The sequence below is a fragment of the Etheostoma spectabile genome, chromosome 2, assembly GCF_008692095.1.
Source record: "Etheostoma spectabile isolate EspeVRDwgs_2016 chromosome 2, UIUC_Espe_1.0, whole genome shotgun sequence".
Lineage (NCBI taxonomy): Eukaryota > Metazoa > Chordata > Actinopteri > Perciformes > Percidae > Etheostoma > Etheostoma spectabile.
In genome coordinates this window covers 9866764-9881091 of record NC_045734.1, presented here as the reverse complement: position 1 = coordinate 9881091, position 14328 = coordinate 9866764, and the positions used below count along the sequence as shown (strand labels likewise).

The following is a 14328-nucleotide window of genomic DNA, read 5'->3' as shown; positions in this document are numbered from 1 at the left end:
TGGATTTATTTGATAAAAAAGCTTGTAAAACATCAACCCAGTTGTCAACAGTCAAGATATGAACATCATTTTTTTTTTAGGACAAACTGGGTTATTGGAATATTTGGTTGTCTCATTGAGGTCACTTGCATGTTAAAAATGGTGTGGCCTTAAAGATAATAAAAAATAAATAAATAATAAATGAATCTTCCAGATAGTTTTGATATCACAGACATAAGTAACCTAAGCCATTTTCCATTCTAAAACACTCTCATATGTCTTGGGATCACACTGTGAAGAAATAATCATTGTACTTATACATTGAGAAAATACATGCATTTTTTCCAAAAAGTCAAGACGTTTTGCTCTCATGACATTTACTTAGCCAATAAACATAATAATGTCATATTTATTGATATTACACCCACAGCAATGTTATACAAGCAAATATGTGTCTAAATAGTGCACCATTTGGCCTCCATAGAGTATATAGGCATTTTTGTCCCCTCTGGCCTTCCATACAAGAGGGGTGCTTTTTTCTCCCATATATGGGCATGTACTTTCTGAAAAATAGACAGGACAGACAGAGAGAGAGACGGAGGAGCGAGCCAGCGGCAGAAATGAGCCCAAAACGCGATGAATTATTGATATAAGTGGATCAATATTGGATATAACAGTATGGATTTAAAGCCAAAGAGGCTGAAGTTCCAGGCGGATAGAAAATCCCCTGTAGAGGCTAGAGAAGACGGGAAAAGACCTCCGTAAACATGAAATCGTCAGGATTTAAACGAAACCGAAAGGAGTGTAAATCGCTTGTATGGTTCAAAATTATTACACTCTTGAACTCAGAGGTACTTTTTTACTCGTGGGCGAGTGTCTCGGGCTCAGAGGGTTAAAAACAGTCTTACCCAATCCACAGTATACCAAAGGCAAATGAATTATAACGCCAGACTTTCAATGTAAATGTAAGGAATGTAAAGTATTCTGGCTCATATAGGTACGGTTTGTTGCATAACACACATTCCTCGTCTTCATCATCTTCAAAGTCAGAAACTTTGGCATAGCTTTCAAATGTGGCCATATTACTATATCTTGTTGATTCCTTTGTGCAATGTATTCGGCTTCTGTAGCAATGAGTGACAGTGGCAGGTAAATAAACTTATGTGATTGTGATGTGAACCGGCTTTCTTGGTTGCCTAGGTAATATCACTCCGCCAGGCTAGCAGATACTGTTGACTTGCGCTAGCCTAGCTCCAGCAAACTCTGCAACTAGGACTGGATGAAAAGTGTTGAAAACTGTCTCCACTGATGAAAAACACACTGGCTAACTTAGAAATAAGGTCTTATGTCCAAAATTCTGAACCACCTCTTTATTGTTGACATGTGGATGCATGTCTTAAGTTTTAAGTTGGTTCTAATGCTGTTCCCATTTGATCTGATCCTTTTCATATCAATAGTATTATTTTGCCTTGTAGCACCATATTATCTGTAATAATCACAAAAAAATGAAAATTCCTTAGAAAAATCTAATAAAAGGTTTGATAGCAGTTATTTGATAGTTACTTATAACAGCAATAGCAAGCAAATATGAATGCTCATTGATATTCATATTGTGAGCCATTTGTCCTGCAACTATGTAAACTTTTATGTCTGCATGCAATTTATGAATATTTATGTGTATGTCTATGGACCTAGGAGACTCATTAATTTCCATACATGCAGTATAGAGCATTCCAAGTAAACTGGTTTTGTTGTTGTTTTTTGCCCCTAAAGGGACCAACTAAAAACTAATACTTCAATCTAGAGGGTTGTCTTTTGCGTTTTTTAAACATAATGATGCGCAAGTTCCATTTTACTGTGCCACAATGTGAAAATGAAGATAAATGAAACTCTGATTCCTCACATGTTTGAATATCCCTACACAGATCTCAAATTGGAGTTGCACATATATGAAAGGCTTATTTGTGCACAAAACTACATAATACACACATTAGGACTCATCTCATTATGCTAATAGTGACCAGCATACCTACATCGACCTACACCCACCTACCTGCTTGTAGTCAACAGTGCTCCACTAAAAAAAAACTCCACTATTGTATTTACTACATATTTATTACGGTACTTTGTAGTTCACAGAAAATGGTTTTCTTTTTGTTTGGCAGCGGTGACGTCATGGTACATGTAAGCAAACTGAATGCAACCATTTCCGATTTCCAAATGATGTTAATTAACACAGAAAACATAGGAGGAGGATGCTGGAAACTGTATGTTCAAACTAGAATTTAACTCATCTGGCCAGGCATATTTGTGTTGGACTATAAAATCAACTCTCCACCTCTGGTAAGGGAATATCTGATTCCTCTGAAGCTCCTCCAGAAGCCATTACATGACGTCCGTACATCGTTGTGGGAGAGCAATGCTTTTAGAAAGAATTGCTGCCATACCCCTACATACTTACTTATAATGTATGATAATGGATTTTTCTTAATCCTACCTCATTTACATTGCACCCTGGGTTTGCTACATGCCTCCAGCCATGAAAATACCGAAGGTGGGCTGCCACTCCCTCTGCACAATATGCACAGTGCACTTGACTGCACATTGCACCTGCACTTTGATTCATGAAATTATTGCCCTTGGTCTTCTTATAATTCAAGTTTTACAGAAAAAGGACCCATCCATGAGTTCATACATTAGTGGCGCAACGCTCCATCAGGTAAACTTGACTGTAAGAGTCAAGTTGACTCCAGTCAACTAACATTACTAAAACTAGCAGTGTGTCAAGGATGAACTTCCTCCTTGGTTTTCCTAAATGATCAATGGGAATTGGTTATAAAAGTAATGAGAGGGAGAAAACCGCTGGGCCCAGCGGCCTAATTAAGACAGCATCTCCAGCGCATGGCTAATTAATAGTGGAGAGGAAATTAATGAAGAGCTTGTGGCCTGCTGCTGACAGCCAGCAGGAGTAAAATGCAGCTACGTCAGCAGAGAGCCCTGCAGCACTCCAGGTGACTGCCAGAGCCCCTTTTGTTATTTAGACAGCACACTGTAATCATGGTTCATACACCAGGACACTGCCACATAGCCACAGTAAAACATACTGTCTGCTATAGATACATGCTGAAAGATCTGATCTCAAACCAGCTTAAACTGCCATAGTCCATCTGTTGTTGAATCCTCCACTTGGCACTGATTTCACACCAGTTTTCAATGCAACAGCCAAAGCTTTCCTCAGTTCAGGCACAAACTAGAAACCCTGATCTAGGACCAGATACACCTCAAAACTACTGCCAGCACCATCACCCACAGAACCTAGAGCAGGCAAAGAACTAACAAGCTGCTATCCATCAGCATGAAGGCTCAGCCACTGTCAACGCCCTGTCTCTGAAACGCGCACACACACACACGCACACGCACACATCCTGGGAGGAAGTTATTTTGTTGGACAACATGCTGCTAGTGACATTAAGTCTGAACATTAGCCCAGAGAGACTGTGTGATGTAGTTTCAACTACACTCTGTGTCCCAGAAAAGTGTCATTCGGCAGTTCTGCTTGACCAGGAGGCCTGGCCAAATGACAGTGCATTCGCTCTCTCTGTTACAGTGGACAGAATTCAAAGACATGTAGAGAGGGGAGCTCTATTGCACAGCTTCTGCACCAACTAAGTACAGCTGACTTTACAAACGGCCTGTCTGACATTATACTTAAAAAAGCACACAAGTCAAAAACAAACTACTGTATATCGCCTACATTACATGTGCAATAAAAACACAGACATTAGTATAGGTTGGAATATATTTGGCAATGTCGAGGTTCCATAAAACATGTCTCAAAAAGTGTGTTGCACTGTTATGCAGATTATCTGAATAATTCAAAAGAGGCTGTTAATGAAAGATTAGACCACCTCAGCAAATCCACAGCTATGTCTATAGGGTGCAATTAAAAACGGATAAAAATCCAGTGACTTTTAAAACAGCCATTTAAGTGGGACTACATGCATTAATGAAAGACAAATGCTCTTGCCCTGTGTGTACATGTGCTAGGTTTCTGGAGGAATACTAAGTGTAGTTATTGATTAAACTCTTTCCTGGACCATCCTGAGAGACAAACTATATTGGATACTCTGGCCATTGCCAAGTTTGGCCAATGCAGGTTTTTTTAATGGATCAGGAAAGAGCCCCCCTTCCTCTCTTCTAGTGTCCGGGGAACAAAGATGAATAGCTCTTTTATTGCCCTCCTGGTAACACCTCTGTGCTCAGGTTTTCCTTTTTTCCCCCATCTTTTAATCCTTTTCCATCCCCTCTTTGATGAATAATATCACATTGAATAGCCAAGTCTCACATCTTGCAGTGTCCCCCTTTTTAATCAAATGTGATTACAAAAAGCTGCTGCAGAAAGACGAGGAGACACACTGGGAGAAGTGAGAGTGTCTGCATGTGCGTGCACACATGTATCTAAGCTCTGGTCAAATCGGCTGACCTTCTGTGCAATTAAGTTACTCTCAACTGGACTTGCTCACAAGATTACAGTACTTCACAGACACACTCAACAAAAAAAAAACCTGATCACGTCCTAGGCTAAATATTTGGTCAGAGGTTTAGTGCATGCATAATACAAGCAAATGAAACCAATGGCCACTGCAAACACACTGTACAATTACAGAAAAACTGAGTTTATTCCTATTTCTGACAACAATTGACAAATGACTGCATTCCAGGTCAAACGTGGATAAGGCACAGAGCAGGCCGTAGTCAGTTAGCCAGGCGGAAAATTGGAAAATTTAAGCTACAGTGAGTCATTAGCTAAGTCAAATATGAAACAAAAAGCTCTGTCTCCCTGGAGAATTCTTTCTGAAGTCTAATCTCTCGTTCAAAGAAAATGATTTCACTTCAGTGGATTCTCGAAAATATGCTAACCTTTTCATAGTTCATGCTAGCAGATAAAACTGACCATCTTCAGCAAATTCACTTGTGCACTTTAGCGTAAAAAGTCCTTTTTTATTTTTTATTATCAGCACAGGCCCCCAACTATTTTTCCCACCGACTTATCCATTTCATACCCACACCTCAGCCCTCTCCATCTTGCCTCTCTTCCCCTCTTTCTTGAGCTGCAAACTCTGTAACTAATTGGATCTGGCATGGTCTGTAATGACTTTGTGCTCTATGGGGAGCTTTGGGGAAAAAAATCACCCTTCATTTCTTCTGGCATCACTCAAGTGACCACATACTGAACTCCAGTGACATATACCTTCGTCCTGCATCTAAAGGGCAAAGACAGCAACATTTACAGGATACTGCTGATCTCAGGATTGAGGAAGTCCTATGGATACGTTCCCCCAGAGTGCACTTTCAGTCAGTATATGTGCGTATACATTTATCTTTGTAGCTGTGTGTGTTTAACACAATCATAATAGCGAGGTCTCATTTGTGGAGCAAGTGGATTCGATCAGTAAAATAAACACACAAGACATATTTTGTTCATCAAGCAATCAAGCAGAGAGCTGGTACACAGCCACAGACTGAACACAATCTAACATAAAACTCAATCTAAGAGGCTCCCTATGAGTCAGTCAGACCAACTCACAAAATACCTCTGAGCACATCCAGTACATAACTCAGACTTTTACGTTTACTCCATGTGAAAACATGTACCAGTAATAATAATTGATTATTGCTATGTCTATTGTAGACTCATCTAAAGTCAATTGTTATGGATTGCTGTGGATTGCACTCTACACATATCATACTTTTTGTAGTTTTTGTAATTACCTCAGATAAGAAATGTCCTTATTCGTTACATGAAAACTTGGTCTGGCCATTTGGTTTTTTAATTCAAGTGCTTTTTAAGAGCGAGTTCCAGCTGGCAGCTGGAAAGTTGTATTACAAATGTGTGGCTCTTCAGTGACAAGTAAATATACAACATTTAAAATGGAGAAAAAACATGCTTCCCAGGAAAACAGGACCAGTACAGAGGAACTTGTGACTCAACAAACCCTATGCATCATGTCTGTTTCCTCCAGTCAAATTGAGCATGGATTGGCTGGCAGTAACTGTTTGGGCCTGGAAATTCAAGTTTCAAATCTGTCTGCCGCTTTTAATTATGCCAAAGTCATAGTCTTTTGTCAATAACAACCTGTTTCCTGTGTCCTGTATTTAATCATGCATGCTCCCTCTAAACAAGATGTTGTACAGGTTGGAAAGGCGTTTTTTTTCCTACCTCTTTTTCTCTGCTTCATATCTGCTAAGGAGACGCTGCAGACCACCACACTTGAACCCCTGGAAATGGGCAGCAGGTGCACCGACAGTGACAACGTCATATAATGCATCTGTGAAGAGAGAAAAGTGAGTTGAGGGAATTTAAAATAGTGAAATGTATACTTGGACCTTGGAAATTAGCACTAAAGTACTTTGAGGAGAGAAAAAATTTAAAAAATGATAATCATCCCCATCAAAGTGTGTTTTTCAAATTAAAATATGCTTTAACTTAATTTTGAGTTTGAATTTTGCAAAGATATCCTCAACAGTAATTCCTCTAATAGTCAGTTGTGAATATGCCATGCAGCGGTTTCAGGGCATCAGTTCACATTAAATGTTATATGGTGGGGTTACTTTTGTAACCTGCACACAGTATTTTTAAGCTCACAGATACATCATATTTATGGACAAATAATGACATGACATTATTCTGCACTCTGCCAGTAGAGTTTCTTTTAGGCGTACATATTTCATGTAATTTGTATGTATGTATTTATATTGTGTCTATATGACTATAATACTAGTCATTTCTCTCCAGCCATATTTTGGTCTTAATGTAGCGCTGGTCCCACAGTGAACCAGAAGGACGACCAATGTCACAGTGCTTTATTTCAATTTGTACACCACCGTCACATGTAAATAAACACTTCACAGACAGCCAGGCAGGCACAGAGGTGCTTACAACAGGCCTAGTTTTGAATGAGTAATGGATGAGGCTGACAATTAAATCTGTACAAAAAAAAGAGAGGAGGATGAGGGGGTGAATGAAGGTTTAACGAGATAAATAGTAAATATTTTGGTGTGGTTTAGTGCCAGGTCAGTTAATGAACACCTCCAGGAAAGAAACACTGCAAAGCTCCGATCATAGGAAAACGCTGCTTGGAAAGTTGTTGAAAATAGAAATTAATGACATGACACAGCTCCAAGTGTTGCCACAGAGATGTGAATAACAGTGTGGCCAACAGCATCATGTCCCCCAACACCACCACAATAGACCAATAGTGGTTTGATACGAGGGCTTTGCTACTACCCACTGCTTCTTCCATTAATTATCCCTGTGTCTGGCCATGGGGCTCCCTGTCCGCCACATGTTTGGCCCCAAGAGCGTTCCGATGTTCCCTTAATTGGATCTCCCACAGCAGAAGTACACTGAAATGCAATGGTGGTTTTCAGAATATCAAGCACAGTGACCAATTTGTGCCTGATTTGCCTGGTCTACATCTCACAGCATTCTTTTCTAAATGTATCAATAATAGAACAAGCTGTTTAAGTACTGAGAGGACATTTGCTTCTAAAAAGAGGAAATTGAATTGGGCAGTCAGGTTGAGTGATTATAATTCATACTTAAACCATTCCACAATCTTGTTTAACAATGAAAAAATATCAAAGATTTTTTTGACACAAATGAGTTCTGAACAATACTTTTAGTTCAGCTTTGCCAAGCTGAGTTTTTTAGGCTGGAATTATTTTACATTTCTCATTTAGGAGACAGAAGACAGTCGTTCTCAGCAAAGCAAATGACTACTGTTTTGAGCTTGAAGTGTTTTTTCCCCCCAATTTCCTTTTCATGCTGGATGATCAATTGACAAAATGAAAATGAATGGTTCAGAGTCATTGAGTGGATTGCATAGCCAAACTCAAGGAAATGCATCACTTCAGAAAATCAAATGGAACAATAGAGCAATTGACTACAGTTGGAAACTGAAAAACAGCTCCATTACGAAACCAGATCCATTATTTCCTGGGTCTGACTGATTGCAATCATTTGTTTTTTTTTTTTTTTTAAAAAGAACAAAATGTGCAATTTAATAGCAATTCCCTACCAAACAAGTATATGACATTAAATGAAAACTAGAAGGTAGCTTGATTTCCTTGTTTTTTTAAAGCAGTTTTCTGTGTGGGATGGCCTTCCTTTCTTCCTAACTATTCACGTAAGGCGGCCACTTACGTCAAGTTTGGTTGATTCCAAAGCTGCATGCACGTTGTCTGGTGTTTTTAAAGATAAAGTTTTGTGCCTTTTTGCCTCTACTGGTGAAATGACAGATAAGCATACATGCGTAGGAAATCTAAAACCTGAAAGACAAGTTTCTCAATGCCTTATCTATACAATGCCACATCTTTTCTGCAGACAGTTGTGTTATTACAATATTTACCTTACATAAAATACCTGTGCATGTTGATTTACATTAGGGTATAGACAAACCGATACTCTGAGGTACATGACATGAATATGAAGTCATCATTCAAAAAGAAAACTCATCTCGTATGAGGGACGATATCAGCACAGGGTGTTAACTCACATTTGAATGATTTTCTGCACACTTGTCAAGTGAGGTCTCTTTTCATAGATAGACCTGTACTATAACTGACTTGTATGTAAGATGATGCACACTATGTTTAAGGTGAGTTTAAGAGGATAGGAGACAGATTTAAAAAAAAATTACTTAATTGTGTGACACATTCCTTCTTTTTTTAAACCAAAGTTTTGCGACTCAGTATATTTACATACTGTGTACCCAGATTTCTTAATTAGCATAATGAAGCCGATGGGAGCTGTGTATATCCTGCAGGTGCACCAGGTCCTACTGTAGTATACATAGTGGAGTTCTCACACACACACACACACACACACACACACACACACACACACGCCACTGCCTGGAATCAAGTAAAGGTGTGAATTGGCCCCACAGAGGGTAGTTATAAGTGTCAATCAATAGACAAACTCCTCTAAGGTTTGTTTTTTTCTTGATTCTCCTTTTTTTCTGCCTTGACAGTACAAGACAGTTTCAAGGCCAAAAGATGACTTGATTTTACTTATTTCATCTGTCATGGCTGATGCTGTCACTAAAAGAAGCACCATTTACTTCAAGGTTTGTCTGTCTTTAACTTCCCATCAATCATCGAGTGTATAGTTAAAATGGAACCCACTCACAGGTAGTAAGGCAGCAGTTAGTCGCTTTAATACACTGGACAGTTCCAGGGCAATAACAGGCTCTGCTAGCTAGAGAGCAGTGGTGGAGGAGACAGACCCGTCATTCTCTCAGGAAAAACGCAAAGGGCTTAATTAGTGTTTTGTCTATCTTTCTCAGGCCAAGTTAATTCTCACCTTTCAACCTGAGCGATGACCTAAAACCACCCTGCCTGAACCCTCGGAGTATCTCTGACAGATGGAGAAGTCAGGCATAGCAACACGACAGTAGGTAACACCCACAGCAGCTTATAGAAATGTTTGCACATAAACCAACTTTCCATAATACCTGTTTTTTTTCATGTTTAACAGCTGTTTAGCCGATTTGCTTTTGAGCAGGATGGTCAAATGTTTTTAAGTGACTTTAATTTTTTGTTTTATTTTTTTATAACAAAAATGTATGAGATGACAATGAAAAATAATGTGACAACATGAAAGGGCTTGAAGTGATAATCCTACAGAGAATTATCACCTGAATCTGCTGCTCTCCCTCAGTTTTAGAGCTTTATAGTTAGTATCAGCTCACTGCTTAGCTGTTCGGCCCACAATTTTACTGTTTTGGATCACTGTTACCGCTCTCATAGCACTATTTGAGTAAGCAGCTGTTTGTGTGTATACTACCTGCTCTGCTTCAAACAGCAAAGGGCCAGATATTTCAGAAGCCAGGTGTAAGTATTATGTATAATAATAGGTCTAACAAAAGTCTAAAGCAGTAGTGTAATACCTGTTTTTCTGGGGCACGTCACCCTCATCCGCTGGGTGTGCAAGTTTATTGGGATGAACTCCAGAGATTTCTGGGCTTTGCAGCAGCTTGGCTTGAATGAATGACCTAAAAAAAACAGAGACACAAGTATATGTTACATTGTCAAGTATAACGGCATGATATCTGATTACTATTTTTAATTTGTCACCAGTGAGTAGTCACTTACTTACTAAGTATGCTTTCAGAATACCCAAAAAACAAAGAACCACATAAACAATGTTTTAAATTAGTAAAGCCCAATTTACCCAGCTATTTCCCAAAAAAAGCATGACTATGACATTATGTCACAGATTACACAAAGACCATTTAAAATAAGTAAACTACAAATTAGTCTTTGTTTGGCACTGGGTTATCATTGAAATTATGTTAAACCTTTAAACCAGGGGTATTTAGGGGTATTAAGTTTTTAAGGCCAAGGACCCCTTAACTGAAAGAAAGACCGACCAGGGCCCCACACTACATACAGTATGTTATGAAAATTGAGTTGTATATTCAACTGGGCCTACAATAATGGGGTGGCCTAAAGTCTTTACAAATATCCTTTTGTGGTGCATGCAATATATTGAAATTATTATTGACATTCCTATCTTTATACATGTTTAATTGTTAAACATACATGTAGCACAGGAAATCCGTTAGCTTAACTGTATCTGTGGACGGCTACCTTTCCTACAGGTCAATAAGCCTTTCATCAATGTTGTGTCAATTTAAAAACAAATCACAAATAGACTGATTTGTCTTTGTAATAATATGTTGGACACATGTTTTTGTATATTTTCAGACAAATTATCTTTTTTGAATGATGAAAACAATAACTGTTGGCCCCCTTGTAAACTTTGAGGACCCCCTAAGGGTCCTGGGCTCCCTGTTGAAGATCTCTGCTGCAATCCACTTTTAATTGTCCATACAAGATGATATAACACACATCTATGTATATCAGATAAAGAATATCAATTAGAGATCAACAAGCGTCTCAAAAGTAGATAATTTTCAATCAACTGCTTATAGTCTTCTCTGATACAGTGTTATCCTTTAAGCACAGGATTGTATGCCCCTTGCAGCCACTACGTTCAAAATGTCCAATTACATTTTTCTACCAAATGACACACTTTGTTTCTAGCTTTTATTAAAAAAATAAAAATGCAATATGACACTACATGTTGGGAGCTCAAATCTTGAATATGTAAATAGGGTTGATGAGCCTCTTTGAGATGAGGCAAAGCTTTCAAGAACAATCAAAAAACAATGTAGGAGGCAATTTAGAAGTGTTGTGATGTTTTTCAGCAAGGGTAAATCCTTCAAAATGAAGGTATTGGAAAAAGATACAAAAGACCAAAAATATGAACAAAAACTCTCATATCACAAAGCTTCATTTTCTAGTTTGGCATTGGGACTTTTAATTAAATCCCCTTTTAAGACATATGACTTTGAATTTCCTATCCAAGGATTTAAGATTGGGTTAAAAACTAGTAAAAACTGCTCTAGTGCAAGTTACGTGTTTCCCAGCTTGTATGCGTGAAGTAAATATGAGGTTGTGGTGGATTATTGATGGTATGCATGGTGAGCATGTTGATGTGATTCTTTAATCCAAATTGTGATGTAACAAATACTGTAGATTAAAGTCACAGAAGTAAGTAAATATGCAATTACATGCATGAAAGTAAACTTCTTTAGGACTTTTTTGTCTAGCTAGTATAACACTGCACCTTTGCATTCTGTGGTGCTATATTTCAATCTTTTTATAACATCACAGTGGTCATTTTCTTTTCTTTTGACATGATCCTTTATCGTATGTAGTTGGCTGTGCTGTGATCACATACTAGATCATGTGTGGTCATTTCATTGAATTGTCTGATAATAAAGCTTTTCATGCTCCTGTCTTCCCACAAAGACTGTGGTTTATCAGCATATCAACACTTTTTTTTTTTTCTCAAATCAGACAACCTGCTAGCCCCCCCCCCATAATTCAGATTTTATTTCCAAATATTAAGGTGAAGCAGAGTGTGATCCTTGTAATGTAGTTTGCAATGTATGTGACTTGAAGCATAATAACAAAAAAAGGCAAAGTATACACACTTTTCAGCTCTTCTATCTGACATATGTCCATACTCTCTCTTTGTGTTAAGAACTAAACTATGCAGTACACACTCTCCCATCCTGTTCATTAATTACTCTTCCACTAAACAAAGCCTCAGTGCTACAGAAGGTTTATGTTAACACAAAATCTAGATGAGAAAATCTGTTATTTGCCACAGATTTTTAACATCATTTGGTAGGTTTGCCAAACATAAAAAAAATCCACTGCACCTCAATCACTGTATATAATGCTGAAACTGCTGACCCACTCAATTTGAAATGTGTTACCTCAGAAACACGTATGACTTAGCTGGGGCTGTCAGCGATGTGACTTATCAATCAATCATGTCTTCTTCCCAAAATGATAACATATTCATAACATATTGAAAAGTGGATCGGTTTGCTTTCTGCAAATGTTTTTTTTTTTAATTGGCATATAGCCTACTGTAGTGGTCAATTTTACACGTAACATTCTCTCTTGGAGCAAATAATCCCTCAACAATGTAACACTGTCCATCAATAAAAGGGTGAAAAAAATACTTTGATGAGGCAGCGGAGAATTGGCATGAGCTGTGTGCTTGGCCATCAAGCGGTATTTCAGACTGGACTGCTGCAATGAAAGCTCACTTCACAATGACAAAACACACAGATCACTTTGGTCTTGACAATTGAACCATTTGGCAACTTTTAAAAAGTAAACTTTCTTATTTGCGTCCATTTTGGCGTATCGCGCTTGCCATCCACTCAAAATGTAATGGTACTACTCTTTGGCTGGCTCGCAAGCCCAAACAAGCGTGTGTAGCGTGCCTGTTGTTTTGTAGTTTTTGTAACGTTACTAGTCGTTGCAACAGCATGTGACAAAAACAAAGTTTGCTAGGCCAAAAAGAATGTTAATCTCGTGATAACATTTTTTTACTGTTAAAATGGGTTTGGGTTAACGCCGTTAATAACGCGTTTAACTGACAGCACTGATTAACAGTCTATGCAGCGGCATCAACGGGTTGCTACGCTTTGGTGGCGTTCGGTGGCCGCTATGTTGAATGTAAACAAGAAGCTGCTTGGTCGCTTCTCTATATCATTGTGTTAAACACATTCAAATTTTTGTAATTTTCCGGACCAACTGACTTTAATTTCTTAAAGTAATGATGGCCACTTATTTCTCTTTACTTAGCTGATTGGTTCTTGCCATAATATGAATTCTAACAGTTGTCCAATAGGGCTGTCGGCTGTGTATTAACCTGACTTCTTCACAACACAACTGATGGTCCAAACTCCCTTAATAAGGCAAGAAATTCCACTAATTAACCATGACAAGGCACACCTGTGAAGATAAAACCATTTCAGGTGACTACCTCCTGAAGCTCATTGAGAGAACACCAAGGGTTTGCAGCGCTATCAAAAAACCAAAGGGTGGCTACTTTGAAGAAACTAGAATATAAGACATGTTTTCACTTATATCACACTTTTTTTGTTAAGTACATAATTCCATATGTGTTCATTCATAGTTTTGATGCCTTCAGTGATAATCTACAATGTAAATAGTCATGGAAATAAAGAAAACGCATTGAATGAGGAGGTGATTCTAAACTTTTGGCCTGTACCGTATATACTGTTGTCTTGACCCAGATCGTATCTAACTGGTCTGAACATCAACACATTTCTGTGCTGGGAGGAGCTGTTTCCAAAAGCTAACATTCCAGTCGATTGCTAAGCTGTCATCCCTGTTCAGTGGGCTCTCACTGTAGAGCTCTAGGGACCAGGCTAATCGAGCTAGTGACCGTTGTGGGTTAGATGAATTAGCCATCTCAGACCCCCATCTGTTTGCCCAGGTGGGCTGGCTGTGTGACAGAAGGGCTGGATGCCAGCAATACTGACCAACATCTGGTCATTATGTCTTCTTTTAATCTTTTCATGTAATTTTCTTTGGTCTTTGCACTTTTCTGTTCTACTGGATCCTTTAGAAGATGAGCAACCTTTTTCCTATGCTATAAATGTCTGCCCAAGGACAAGCTGAGAAGATCACAAACTACAGCAACAGTGTCTTGTAAGTAAGGTCTGTCAGATCAATGTAGGTCTGTAGCATGTTAACGGTTTTATTTTAATGCTCCTGTGATGCTGAGAGCACAGCAGGACTTTTTTTTAATCAATCAACAGTTAGAAATGTTGTAGACAGAGCAAAGGATTGGACACATGCTGTGTGAGCAGTGGAATCAGCCTGAGAGAAGTGTGAATTGGACAAGAGGGTCATTTACAAAAAAAAAAAAAAAAAGATCCAATTTAT

The 14328-nt window shown here is 38.5% G+C and overlaps 1 protein-coding gene across 6 annotated transcripts in view; it reads right to left on the bottom strand.

Annotated features, from left to right (window-relative positions):
- The window catches only part of inpp4b (inositol polyphosphate-4-phosphatase type II B), a 244533-nt gene that overhangs the window by 33058 nt on the left and 197147 nt on the right, over nucleotides 1–14328 (bottom strand). For all 6 annotated transcript variants that reach the window (XM_032499725.1, XM_032499734.1, XM_032499716.1 and 3 more), the window contains 2 exons: nucleotides 9933–10037; nucleotides 6200–6308 (listed from right to left, as the gene is read on the bottom strand). In XM_032499725.1, the coding sequence (XP_032355616.1) occupies nucleotides 6200–6308; nucleotides 9933–10037 (214 nt within the window). The remainder of the gene's footprint in view (nucleotides 1–6199; nucleotides 6309–9932; nucleotides 10038–14328) is intronic.